Source organism: Nansenia antarctica, assembly GCF_963989245.1.
Source record: "Nansenia antarctica genome assembly, chromosome: 2".
Classification (NCBI taxonomy): Eukaryota; Metazoa; Chordata; class Actinopteri; order Argentiniformes; family Microstomatidae; genus Nansenia; species Nansenia antarctica.
The window spans coordinates 76503949-76516749 of record NC_137675.1 but is presented as its reverse complement, the minus strand read 5'-3'; the positions used below and the strand labels follow the sequence as shown (position 1 = coordinate 76516749).

At 44.3% G+C, this 12801-nt stretch overlaps 1 protein-coding gene across 1 annotated transcript; it reads left to right on the top strand.

Moving 5' to 3' along the window:
- Nucleotides 1-1865: 1865 nt before the first annotated feature.
- On the top strand, nucleotides 1866-9768 carry farsa (phenylalanyl-tRNA synthetase subunit alpha). Its single transcript, XM_080522598.1, has 13 exons — nucleotides 1866-2021; nucleotides 2912-3049; nucleotides 3286-3384; nucleotides 3503-3621; nucleotides 4597-4689; nucleotides 5049-5177; nucleotides 5474-5589; nucleotides 5803-5887; nucleotides 6063-6162; nucleotides 6419-6587; nucleotides 6844-6921; nucleotides 7370-7484; nucleotides 9246-9768. Exons 1-13 carry the CDS (start codon nucleotides 1875-1877, stop codon nucleotides 9349-9351), a joined length of 1494 nt encoding a protein of 497 aa, XP_080378724.1. The 5' UTR covers nucleotides 1866-1874; the 3' UTR covers nucleotides 9352-9768.
- Nucleotides 9769-12801: the final 3033 nt, after the last annotated feature.

The following is a 12801-nucleotide window of genomic DNA, read 5'->3' as shown; positions in this document are numbered from 1 at the left end:
TGAGAGATCGCGGACCGTCGCAGATCGTCTCATCGGGGATTGTCCAGCCAGACGTTTTGGGGGTCTCGGCTAGAACGGATATATTTCTTACGCAAACATTTACTGGGATTTACTACCGACGTGTGCGATGTGGAGAATACAAGTGGTGTTGTGGTTGACTTTCTCTCTGCTGCTGTCCTTGTCTGGAGGGGAGATGAAAGCCCGGAGCTGCAGCGAGGTTAGACAGGCTTACACGACCAAAGGTCGTTACCCTCCCTCCCCCACCCGGCGACGACCCCCCCTCCCTCCCCCACCCGGCGACGACCCCCCCTCCCCCACCACCCGGAGACTCTCTACCGAAACCGTGGAACAATGGACAACCCCCCCCATCCCCCAATCCTCACCCCCCTACCTGGTCTACACTCTGAGCAAACGCAATGTTATTATGTCGCCCCCCCCCCCTCCCCCCCGCCTAAATCTACTGGTGTTTTTGTACCCCCCCCCCCCCCCACACCACCATGACCACACACTGTACATACTTGTTGTTTTGTCCCCCCGCCCGAACTACCCATTGTACATATTATATGTCTGTCCCCCTGCCCGAACTACCCACTGTACATACTTTGTGTTTTGTCCCCCGCCCCCACCTGTGGTGTATGTCCCCACCTGTCCTACCCGCTGTACATACCTTATGTTTTGTTGTATTGTTCTTCCCATGTTGGATGTATGTTTATCTTGTAGATAGTACTAGTTATTTGTCTGTATTATCTTGTAGATAGTACTAGTTTTTTGTCTGTCTTACATGTAACGATTAATTGAGTATCAAGGACCCCAATTGAAATAAGCCAGTGGCTTTCTTGGGTTTTTATCCTGTTAGTTGACCTTGTATGTAATATGTACTTTCATGTACCTACTTCTGCAAATCTTCTAATAAAGTTTCAATCAATCAAAAACATTGCATTTACATTTTTGGCATTTAGCAGACGCCTTATTCCAAAGCGACTTACAATCAATACATTTGAATGCTAAGCATGTGAATCATCAGTCCACCATTCGTGGCAGGAAGAGTAATCTAGCTCAGGACCGGGGCCATTGATAGAAGGAGAAACCTTCTACTAAATATCAGACATGTATCCGATATAATACCACCTCTGAACGTGACCCAGGTCGAATTTTAAAAAGTCAGATTTCATGTGACTTGCGCTGTTCACACGGTCATGCATAAATCAGACCTGAGTCGCATGTCGGCAAAAAAATCGGATTTGGTTCACATTTCACTGCTGAAAGAAGCCCCAGTGAGGCAGCATCTGAGTCCTCATCTGAAGATTCCTCCTCTTCATCAGAGTTAATTGTCGCTTGGGTGGGTCGCTTGGTCCAGAACACACTATAAGCAGATAATTCATTAATAAACATTGTGTGGTAAGAGATTAGAACAAAAAACACATTTGTCCATTCCCTACAACATATACTGTTGTGCACACATGGATTTGAATGGTAATGGATTGGTATAAAGGCACATGCTTTGAAATCCTTATGGAGATATACTTAAGAAGGGTGGAGAAATGGGACTGCAAAACTTTTGTAAATTTTATTCAGTTTTTCAAACTTCAAGACTAGACATGAGGATTTTCTAAATATGACAAATCAATTGATTCATTGCTTATTTTAAGTTTATTTTAGTTTATTTTAAGTTTACACATGGACTTTTTTTCAGGGAGTAGTTACTCCCAATGTACTCCTCGCCTATAATAATATACCTTTAAATTGATTCGAATTGTGTTTGACTTCTATTGCACGATTTACGGTACTAGAAATCAGGTCCCTATAGTCTAATACTTTCGGCAAAGTAAATCTACGACGTCACTTCCGGGTTTTTTCCCTTATCACTGACAAGCATGGCTGACACCGGGGTGGTTGAGACGCTTCTTTTGCGGGTAGAGAAGGTGGACGATGGTGTTGACAGTCAGGATGTTGCGACCAGTCTTGGAGTGGACCACCAGGTGATCGTTGGGGCAGTGAAGAGCCTACAGACCCTCGGTGATGTGAGTATATCGGTCGGTAGTGTGCAGCGGAAGTGCCAGTCAGGCAACCATCATCATCATCATCATCATCATCACTGTGTTCGTTCTGTGATGGGCGAGTGAAGAGGAAAGTGATGCAATAGGGATTTCAACAGAAGCTTGCATGTCTTATCACAATCTAAAAAGCGGATGACTGAAAAGACATGAATGAACAAGATATTTAGCACGCTGTTCTACATAGTTTCAATGTAAATACACAGTTTGCATGTTTGTAAAGACGCTTGGAGTGGGACAGCTGTCCTGTCATCACACAGACAGATCATCAGCACATTCAGCACAGGCTCCCCTATCAAGTTTCTACTAACTGTTCTCAACAATCTAGTATTCTCTCCTTTCAGAATCACAATTAGGTTTGAATCACCATGACATTTTCATTGTTATCTGCGTTATACAAGGTACAATGGAAACAATGTTCCCAATACAAGGTTACTTTCTGTCCACCTGTGTTAAGGTGGTGGTACTGTAGACACTGCCTATTATGGGCCAATTTAGCGATAAGGGTATTAGGTGAAACAGATAGAGTGAGCTGTATTGTACTGTATCGGACACTGGCTGTCATTTTCATATCAATTACAGTCAGGAACTATTGAACCCATTGAAAAAGGAGCACTTGAGTGACCTAGAAAGCCCTTAGGCTACTATTATTTCTAAATAGGAAAACTGCCTTTCTGATTAGGAGCCACAAAAAAAAACAAAGACTTTGAGTCAATTCACTCCCACAAAGGCCAGGTTTGAATTGTTGTTATACCAGGCTTACATGTGCCGCTGTTGTGCGCCACAGTAGCCTGGGAACGAGGTGACCCATACCTTAGCCAACACTGTGTCTCTCTCTACCCATGACTGTTCCCCAGGTGATCTCAGCGGAGCAGCGCTCCTCCAAGCACTGGGAGCTGACGGGGGAAGGTTGTGAGATAGCCGAGCAGGGCAGCCATGAGGCCAGAGTCTTCACCTCCATACCAGAAGAGGGGCTACCTCAGAACCAGCTCATGGTGAGACCTGTGGGGGAAATGGGGATATGGCAGAATCCACTGGAACTGGGGTTCCAGGAGTGAAACTGTTGCTGTTCATAATACTTCACATTGAATTTGAGAGAGATGATGTACTAGGGGTGGGGAGTGGGAGGCATATGCTGTAGAAAAAAAACGTATGTTTGTGAATTAGGGTCATAGAAGCTGATGTACAGTACTACACTACATACTGTTGCTCTGTCTCTCCCTCTGTTTAGAAACTAGCTTTTGGAAAGGTGGGCTTCAGCAAAGCAATGTCCAACAAGTGGATCCGTCTGGACAAGAGTCACGAAGGTGGCCCCAGAGTCTTCAAGACTGTGAGTTTGTCTTCACATCAGCTTTGTGTGTAGATGTTGAGAACATGAATGACATGCTATGGGAGTACACATGTGTAGGGTGAGTAAAGTTGAGTGTGTGCTTTGTGTGTGTCCTCAGGTGGAGAGCATAGAGGACTTGGTGAGGGACAAGCTGCTCCTGGTGCAGAAAGGCCAGGCATCTCAGCTAGAGGAGAAGGAGAAGAACGATCTGAAGAAACGCAAACTGCTCTCTGAAGTGTAAGAATCACGCCTGTGTGGCCTGGGGTGGTCTAGAGTGCACACATATGCCCATGTCGGCACGGGTTCCAATAAAATGAAAAATATGAGTGGGACTTTAAAGTAACTTAAAAAAAAGAATCACACCTGTTTCCAAGTGAACATTACAGCAGGTTGCTGTTTGCACAGAGTCAGATGCATTTAGGTTGTGTAGTTTAGAATTATTCATTGGACGAAGCATTTTCACTCATCACTATTCCTGCATGTCCTGTGTGAACGTATATTTACTTGTATCTACCAGTAGATGGCAATAGGTGGTGACAGACAAAGTGATACGGCACTGTAATACATTTCACTGGAAGGAAATCAGACACACACATCTGGATGAGTAAACCTCAGTCTTTGTCCACCATGAGTTTTTCAGCAGATGAAGCACAATCAAATCTTCCACATTAAACCACAAATTGCCCCCCTTCACTGTGGCCTTTTACCCAACGGGTGGTCGATGAGTAATAAACGTGGACATACGTCTGTTAGTGTAGGTTTTGTCGATTCAGGGATCCCAGCACTGAGGTTAATAGTAAATACCTCTGCTTTGTCCCTGGTGTGCAGAATAGTGTCAACTTTGTTGTCTGCCTCTGCCTAGTGTTGTTCCCTGAGGTATCCCTCCGTCTGTGGCTGTGGCCTAGATGGCATGCTTCCAGCCCCTGGGCTTTGTCCGGGCTTAAGTGAAACTGTTTTAATATCTGAAATGGACAACACGAACACTGTGTTGTTCCCTGCGTGTGTTGGGGTTTAGATAGCAGCCCTGAGCAGCAGATTGCTAGCATGACTGCTAGTCGTACTAAATCAAATTCCCTGGGTTCCAAGATTACCCCGCTGACAATGTTCACGCTCTCTCTCTCTCAATGTTCCTCAAGATCCTGGAACTCTGCTTTTTAGCCAAGCTGTCTTTGCTGTTGTTTATACTGTTGTTGTTTGTTGTTGTTTTTTCAGGACGGTGAAGTCGTACTGGATCACCAAGGGCAGCTCCTTCAGCACCACCATCACCAAGCAGGACACGGAGCTCACCCCAGAGATGATCGCCAGGTGAGTCCTCCTGCCTGCCCCCCTCGGCCCCCCTCCCAGATCCCTCCTCTGGGTCCTGTCACGTCTGCGGTGTGTCCCCTCTGCCGACGCTCCGTCAGGCTCGGAATTCTCCTTCATGCTGCCTCGGAGGCCACCGTCGCCAGGGGAAACCCTGACTCGAGTGTCTGCAGTGGAATTGAATGTTTTCCTCACCTAAATTCTCCCCTCCTTCCTATCGACACACCCCTCTACCCTTCCCTTTCCCCAACCCCATTTCTTTCCTCTCACCCCAACCGCCCTATCTGGTCCTCTCTTCTCCACTCCACTCCACTCCACTCCTCTCACCCTAACCCCCATCGTTCCTCTGTGTTGTGTGGCAGTGGGAGCTGGAAAGAGAAGAGCTTCAAGCCCTATAACTTTGAGGCCATGGGAGTGGCCCTAGACTGTGGCCATCTGCACCCGCTCATGAAGGTGCGCACGCAGTTCAGACAGATCTTCCTGGAGATGGGGTGAGTCGCCAGTCCTTTATTGTGTTCTTTCAGGACGTGGTCAAATGACACACACACACACACACACACACACACACACACACTCACACACAGTTTTGAGATACTAGCTCAGAAGCAGCAAGCCATATGTTTTGTGCAGGTCTTGACCACTGTTGAAGTCCAGATACAGCCATCTGTTCATCTGTAATAAAGTTGTGGGGTTTGGATTTCTGCATTACTCTGCACTGTTCTGTAGGGCTAGACTGATGGTCTAGGTCTGAGGGCTGAGTGAACTCATTTATGTCTGTCTCCTGCAGGTTCACTGAGATGCCCACCAACAACTTCGTCGAGAGCTCCTTCTGGAACTTTGACTGTCTGTTCCAGCCCCAGCAGCATCCCGCTAGAGACCAGCACGACACCTTCTTTATATCTGGTGAGGAGGAGGAGTGAGTGAGTGAGTGAGTGAGTGAGTGAGTGTGTGTGTGTGTCTGTATCTCTGTGTGTGTGTGTGTGTCTGTCTGTCTTAAGTGTGATGCCCAGATCACAGATTCAGATCTTTCGTCTTCATTATGTAACTCAGACCTAACTGTAATAGTAATGCGTGATTTTCATTTGACCTAGTTTCTCCCCCCCTCGCCTCCCTCAGACCCTGCTCTGGCCCACGACTTCCCCCAGGAATACCTGGAGAGAGTGAAGAATGTCCATACAGAGGGAGGCTATGGATCACAAGGGTGAGACCTCACACACACACACACACACACACACACACCACACAACCATATCCAGAAATACAGTACAATCAAAGCTGTTTCATGTTACATAGCATAGCAACATTGGAATCTGTTTATGTTTGAAACCATATGATTGCCATATTTTGAATGAACTTTCTATGTATTTAATCTGCAGTTACAAGTATGACTGGAAAATAGAGGAGGCTCAGAAGAACATCCTCCGCACACACACCACAGCTGTCAGCGCTCGCATGCTGTATAAACTCGCACAGCAGGTAACACACACACACACACACACACGCACACACACACTCCCTCATAGAGAAAGCACTTTAAAACTTCCATTAAAAGTATTTTGTGAAAATCCAAATGAATTGACTGGGAAAAAGATTCACGATGTAAAATGTTAACCAGGATGAAACTTGAGCAGCTCTCTCTAATACAAACCCATTTACCTTTGACCTCTTGATCTGTGTTTCTCTAATACAGACCCATTTACCTTTGACCTCTTGACCTCTGTGTCTCCACCAGGAAAAGTTCACCCCTGTCAAGTACTTCTCCATCGACAGAGTGTTCCGGAATGAAACCCTGGACGCCACCCACTTGGCTGAGTTTCACCAGATAGAAGGAGTGGTGGCCGACTATGGCCTAACCCTGGGTGATCTCATGGGCGTCCTTCATGAGTTCTTCATGAAACTAGGCAAGGCCCCTACGTGTACCAATCCCGCCTACATACCAATCCCTCCTACATACCAATCCCTCCTACAAGTGTTTTATGTCAATTTGGGCGACTTTATTCACCCTCGACACTAAATGAGTTAATAATACGAATTATTGAAATGAATCCAAATGGTATTAACTGAGGTATGTGTGTGCAACATGCTTCTAGATCTGTTATTTATTTCTGTGTCTTAAAGTCTTATAATGTATCTCTCTCTCTTTGTTCGTTTTCTTAGGAATCACTAAGTTACGTTTCAAACCTGCGTTCAACCCGTACACCGAGCCCAGCATGGAAGTGTTCAGCTATCACGAAGGTACACTTCCGTTAGATAACCTTCACCCTGGGTTATGCCACTTGTTAGATGGTTATTACCCTATTACCATGACTATGTCATGTGTTTATGTGGTTAAAACATTATTACCTTGACTGTCACGTGCTTAAGTGATCATTAAAACTATAACCATGACTATGTCAAGTGATCATTACTCGAGTGATCCACTGCTTATGTGTTCGTAGGCCTGTATTACTACTCAATAAGTGTTCATGTTTGCTCTTATCCAAACTGGTTATGTGGTAATGGGATACAGTGTAGATTACACACTCGCCAGATTAGCTATTAACTCTAGCCTCAGGGCGATAGTCTCAAAGCCAATAGACAATGCAGCCCTCCCGCAGCCCTATCCAAAATAGATCCATTCACACTTGTCGTTCATCGCTCTCTCCTCTCCTCCTCCCTCCTCTCCCTCCCTCCCACCCTGAAGGACTGAAGAAGTGGGTGGAGGTGGGGAACTCAGGGATGTTCCGGCCGGAGATGCTGCTGCCGATGGGGCTCCCAGAGGGGGTGACGGTCATCGCCTGGGGACTGTCTCTGGAGAGGTGAGACACGGCCAGGACGCCCGTACCCGAATCGCAACGGAGTTTACACGAAACCACGCCCATTTCCGCATATGACGTACACGATGCGTGAGGGAGGCAAGAGGGAGATGTTGATGCTGGATCACGGTTAGGGTTAGGAAAATGTATGGTGGTTTCGTCTAAACTCTGTTGCGATTCGGGTAGTCACGGCCAGGACAGACACTGTATATATCACTGTATATACAGTACCAGTCAAAAGTTTGGACGCACTTTCCCATTGAGTTGAATGGGGGAAGTGTGTTCAAACATTTGACTGGTACTGTATACTGCATCAGCTATAACCTCAACGGTTCACTATTGCCAGACCTGTTTTTCAAGGTGTTGGCATTGATGTAGGAACATTCAGATTGTTTTCGTGTGCAGTTGTGCATATCTTTATCAGTTATTTAGCAAGTACAGCTGCCTCTAGCCAGGCCTCAAGCTCAGTGCAAAGTAAAAATAGTGAACCATTCCTTTAAACTGCTGCACATATAGCCTGGTAAAACAATTACATACTCCTTAAAAACAAAGGATACAGGCCTATTTTTTCATAGTTTTCATATGTGTTCATATGTAGTGGAATTATCTGGCCATGAATAGCATGTGGCTACAGTGACCCCCCCCCCCCATCCAGTCTGGCATCGTTCCCCTCTGTCCCACTGCTATCATACCAGCCCTTTCCTCCTGGCATCAGCTCCATATCTCTCACCCTCTAACTCAGTTATCTTCAAATCTGGAGAGCCCAAGTACTATATCACTAGTCACTATATCACAAGTAAACTGAACTAAACTGCATTTCGTTGTCTGGTACTTGTATACTCTGCAATGACAATAAAATTGAATCTAATCTAATCTAATCTAATCTACTACTGGCAGCAAGCTACTACAGTTTATTACCCAGCTCAGCACTGACAACTGATTCAGCTAATCTTGGTTTCTAAGATTAGTTGATGAGTTCAATCGGGTGTGATCCTAGTGAGCACCAGGCTGGGACAAAAACCTGGAGCCTCCGCACTTCTCCTCCGGGGGGACCAGGATGGAGTATTACTGCTTTAACCCCTCGTTACCAGATGCCCAGTCTCCACTGTAAAGGGGCAGTTTCCCCAGACATAGAATGATAATCTCCATTGAAGATTCTTTTTTAGTCTCTGACTAGGCTTAATCTGTGTCTGAGGAAAGAGCTGGACTGGAACATAGGATCTGAATGAGGAAATATGGCCGTAATGTGAGAATATACTACTTTGCTGTCTCTCTCTCACTCTCTCTCTGTAATCCCAATGGGATTTCCCATAGAGGGGTTTAAATGTGCGGTGTCGTGCTGTCTGGGCTGCCTCTATCTGGCGGATTGAAGTAGGAGTCAGAGCAGCACCCCCCCCCCCCCAACAAAACCATTTATTTTGAAACTGATTCAATTTGAGATGCTACTCTCCAAGCGTGCATGCTTGTTGGCGCACACGCACAGCCAGCGTAGGTTCAGTGTGTGTTTTCCTAGTAAAAACTGGGCTGGGATGAAGGGCTCTGTAATCCACTCTGTGTGTAATTGTAATCCCCCTCTGTCCCTACTCCCTACACACTCTTCTCTTGTTCTGCTCTTTTCTCTGTTTTTACTCATTCTCTTTCTCTCTCCCCCCCCCCCTCTCTCTCCCTCTCTCTCTGTTTTTCTCTCTCTCCCCCTCCCCTCTCCTGCTTTTGTTCATATGTAATCCTCCTGACTCCTGGAAATGTATTTTGTGTCTCTTCCAGACCCACCATGATCAAGTACGGCATCAACAACATCAGAGAGCTGGTGGGACACAAGGTCAACCTACAGATGGTCTACGACAGCCCTGTGTGTCGACTGGATGCTTAAATTCTTTTCAGGCACATTTTTGGACAGGCCAATGGACCCCTACTACTACGCTCTCTAGTCACAATACAGACTCACTGAACAACAATCCCATTTACCCTCAATCCATGTGTGGCTAAGAACATGACTAGGACACTAGCTGGATTGTTGCCGTTGTTTAGACACTTCATCCACAGGTTGTTGTTATACACCAAGCCTGATGACAGTTGTAACACATTTATAACCCATCCATGGTTCTTATCAGCGGCTATGCATGTGAACTTGTGTTAGCATGGTGTTCTCTGCTGCTGCTGTGTGTACTGTACAACTCCAGTGCATAATATGCTATGCATGGTATGCTCTTCCTAAATTTCGTTGTTTGGTACCTGTACTGTAGCAATGACAAAAAAAAATAAATAATCCATTCCATAAGGAACTTCACCAGTGAGTCTGTTTTTTAATTTAACTGTCAGGATATGTAGACAGCAGTCACATACATGGTCCCTTCCCTCCTATGTCATATGAAATGCTTGTACAGTAAATATTTAGAACGCTACTTCATTTGAAACGTCATGACACAAATCAGAAATGGTCAAATAAAGATGTTTCAAAGTATTACCCATCTTCTTGTGTTGTTTGTCTCAAGATAATCAGGTTTATTAGTTTTTCTAGATTCATAATCGCTATTTACTAGAAGTTTACTTAGGAGTTCTCTGAATGTCTGTTCTTAGAAATTTAGGGTTAGGGACACTGGGGTATTGAGTTATCAAAGTATCCTGTGTTTCAAGTCCAAATTTTGGCCTGCTAATTATTTCTTACTGATGTCATGGGTTTGGGTGTTCTGTGTAATGTTATGCCATGTTGAATGGAGTGCATGCATGTGTGTGTGAGCGTGTGCATGTGTATATGTGCATATGGTCTGGGACTTAAACATGAGGGACTTAAAGGAGTTATTTGTGTAATTCCAGCCAAAGTGTTAGGATTAGTACTCCTGAGAAGTACAGAGGTACAGTAAATAAGAGGTTATAAAAGGTTACGGTACCTGTATAAAGAGGTTTACTAAATGGTGGTATGCTCTGTCACTGAATGGTTAACTATGACTGGCACTAAATGAAAAGCTTAGCCAAGCCTGTTCTATTGTCACCCTATTGGAAATGCTTTTGCTAGGCAACAATTTTGCCCCAATCGTGAGATTTAGAACTGATTTACTGTTTTTCCAATATAGTCCTCCAAAATGTTCTGTCCAAGATATGCTGTTATTATGTAAGTCTTAGCCAGAGAAGATTCTGGATCTCAGAATCTTTGAGAATGTACTGTATCTTGTAATACAAATACTGTATGTTTCTTGATGAGCAGACATTTTGAAGTTGTTATTTGATCTATGTCTAATCCTTCCTCTATAATTGCTTCCTCTGAGCACAGCAACCGAGTCATTCTGTGGTACAAGAGCAAATATTCTTGTGCTATCTGTTAGACTTAACAGACGTTCTGAATTTGGGTGTCTGACTAAATCTTGCTAGCCTGCTATCGAAATTGACTTTGTGATTCCTAATATGGTCAGTTCTGTTGCATAATGGAAGGATTGGATGACCCAGAATCTGCTGAGAGTTAACAAAAGCTAACAAAAGCTCCAAAAAATGTCAATAACAAAGCTAAATCACCTCCATGTGATTGCTCTGTGCAGTGTGCACACTGTATATTATGTGGGTGTTATGTGTGTGTCTGTTGTACATGCTCAGCAGGGGAGTCCTACAGTATGTGTTGGCTGGAATAAGGATTAAGTCTTGTTTGTGAACTCCTTAAGTCTTTCTGTTAAACTAATCCCTCGCAGACACTCTGGAAATAACATTTTAAACCAAAGACTGGGAGGCAGTCCCTGGGAGGCTCAGGTCGGGGCTTTCCTAGAAGGCTATGAACATAACATCTGCTAGTGCCATAATCTACAGTTGTATTTGTTCTCTATGAGGTTTTCACAAGTCTTGCATATCCTGACAAAAGTAATAGAAATAACTCACCATCGGTATCAGTATCCAGTTTTAAGTCCATATTTCATACAAGGCTGGCTTTACCAGTTTAACACTCTTACCTCTACAGCTGTTAGTGCCCCCAAAAAACAAAGCTGTTTTGACCTGTTGCATATCCTCACAAAAACAATATAAATAACTCACCACAGATAGATCCATTAGATCCTTGTCCAGTTTTATGTCCGTGTTTCAACTGACACTTGTCGGAAATAATATTGTATACTACTGTACATCTTGTTGTTTTCTACACATCCAAAGCAATAACAACAGAATTGTGACACTTTAAAATTAGCATTGACATTTCAAATTAGCTCTTTAGTTTTAACACTACTACCAACATCAGAACATTTTAATGTCTTACTACTCCAGTGAAAGGTGTAAACATCATATTTTAAGTGATATAGTAGTTACTTAGGCCCTTGTTTACTGCATGGGTATGGTAAGTGAAGCCCTTCAGTTGGCACAACCAGTGGAAAAGCCCATTAGCTGGTCTTTAATCTTGTTGATAGCCCAGCTGTGGGTCAATTGCGCACAGTTTCATCATCATATTGAATTGCATCCCTTTGCTTTAATCTGAACATCTTGAATGTTGTCTCCAAAAGCTTAATGCTGTATTTAGGAGTCAATTCAAACATGATCTCTCCATCACTTTGAAATTAAATGGTTGTTTCTATTCTACAGTAAGTGAGGAATTGTTCAGAATTGCAACAGATACTGGTAAGCAGGTACAGAATGTGTCCTCTGCGATTCCCTTTTTCATCCTATGATGCAGTTGAACATATAATACAAGGAAATACAGTAAGAGTCTTTGGAGGTCTATTCATTTTTCCAGAATACTGAAAAGAGAAGCTGTGTTTAAATGTTAGGTAAGAGGGGAGGGCTGGGGCAGGCAGATAGACAGAGAGTCAGTATACAGTATGGGATTTTTCAGAGTCAATGATGGACTCTGCAATCACACAATGTGATAGGATTGAGATGCACCATGACGAACAAAATCCTCTTGAAATCCACATTGTATCAGTCAGGAACTATTTTATCATATCCCAAATCTTCAAATTATCTTTTCAAGGCAGCAGCAGCAACAGCAACAACAACAACAAAAACAACAACAACAAAAGCAGATACCCCTTGTATCCTGTACTTGATCCACGCAGTTCAGGATTCAGGGTTTCTTCAAACTCTCCTTTCTCAAGGCTTTGATTGCAAGTACTGTAATGCCAGTACCGCACACCTCCTCCAGCGATCTCCAACAGTAGTAGCCTTCCTGTGGTGAGTTTATGATGTATCCTGCGGAGGGCGGGGGTTGATGTTATTTGACGTATTGGATCTCAGCTCTATGGATGTAATCAGCAGGGTTCGGACCACCATGGTTCTGGAGGAACTCTTTGGGCCCGGGGCTGCCGGGCAGGGCGACAGGGCTGTTGTTGGAGGGGCTGTGTGTTGGGAAGAA